General features: G+C 41.9%; 1 protein-coding gene across 1 annotated transcript in view; it reads right to left on the bottom strand.

Annotated features, from left to right (window-relative positions):
• LOC119590821 (dihydropyrimidinase-like) overlaps positions 1-1,301 on the bottom strand; it is a gene marked incomplete in the record, with an annotated part of 98,328 nt that overhangs the window by 62,762 nt on the left and 34,265 nt on the right. Inside the window, 1 exon segment of the mRNA XM_037939574.1 lies at positions 442-552. Within this exon segment, the coding sequence (XP_037795502.1) occupies positions 442-552 (111 nt within the window).

The following is a 1,301-nucleotide window of genomic DNA, read 5'->3' as shown; positions in this document are numbered from 1 at the left end:
ATTCGCGAACACATTCAAAGAATCCTCCCCTTTCCGATTCACCTTCACCTCAACCTCCCAGGACTCTGTCTCGCCCAACACAGAATCAATTAATACAAATTACTTTTAAAATACAGTTCCTTTTCGTTTTCACTTACTGCGAACGTTTACAGGTAGATTCACTAAATAAACGCGTAAATTAGTGTAGTTACCAGGTGAGAAAAACATTTTAAAAATTTCTCAAACGTTTCTTCTGAATACTTTCATGGGTAAGCCTGACTGCTCTACCTATAATTGATAAGACATACTTCACAATTACGAATATGCTCGTTACGAAACTTTTTTTTTTACGAAAATGAAAACAGTGACGATGATGAAATCAACAATGCCGATAACAGAACGAGGAACAGACACGCCGATAAGTGAAACGGTGACGTCACCACAAAACAGAAGCGTACTCACCCCGTCCAGGGCGTCCGTATTCCACGGCTCGGCTGCGCTGCTCATGACCCGGCGAGGAACGATCACCTCCTCGGTCACCACGCCCTCGTCGCTGCTCGCGTCCATGTCTCGCTGGAACCAACAATAACTTCCGTTCAACTTTTGCCATCCCACCATAATATATTCTTCTGCAAGAGCAACATCTTTACAAAAGCAAAGCCGGTATTCAAGGCAACAGGGACATCTGTGAGTATCAGTGACGCCGTAGTTGTGACGTCCGTAGTGTTTGAGGTGGGTCCAGGGATAAGAAACAGGTGTGGGGCTTATCTCCCTGGGAAACTGCCCGAACTTTGGAAAAGCTTATTTTTCCTGCTGGGTGTTTCCAGCACTCTCGTTCCAGCACTCTCTCGTATCGGATAAAGTCAGTAAATTACAGATAAGGTAAGCCCTGTCCTTCCAAAGTGGCAAAAAAGTGCAATTTTGACACATCCAAAAAACGATTTCCTCTTCCAGACTTATCAATTATGGGATGGCTCCTAAAAGCATAAAAAGTCGAAAAAGGAAATCTAAAATATTCCAAGTGGTTATTATTTTATACATGTATCCACGTGTATTTTCTCTGCTTTACAACGCAATTGGGTTAGTGTGTACACATTAAAAAATGTATAGATATCTTCTTCTGGGGATAAAAATCAACGTCTTAACAAGAGGTTTTCTCCATTTTTTATACTGTGCGTGTTTATCATTGCACTTGTTTTAGAACAAGGGATACAAGGAAAACGGGGACCCTCCAAAAAATATAATCCTTGATCGATGAAGAAGGGTCTGGTCTCACTACATCCAGAAAGACAACGTTCGGGTCGTGTCCACTTCAGTTTTTT

Source organism: Penaeus monodon, chromosome 27 (genome assembly GCF_015228065.2).
Source record: "Penaeus monodon isolate SGIC_2016 chromosome 27, NSTDA_Pmon_1, whole genome shotgun sequence".
In the NCBI taxonomy this organism is placed as follows: domain Eukaryota; kingdom Metazoa; phylum Arthropoda; class Malacostraca; order Decapoda; family Penaeidae; genus Penaeus; species Penaeus monodon.
This window is presented reverse-complemented; position numbering and strand designations above follow the sequence as displayed.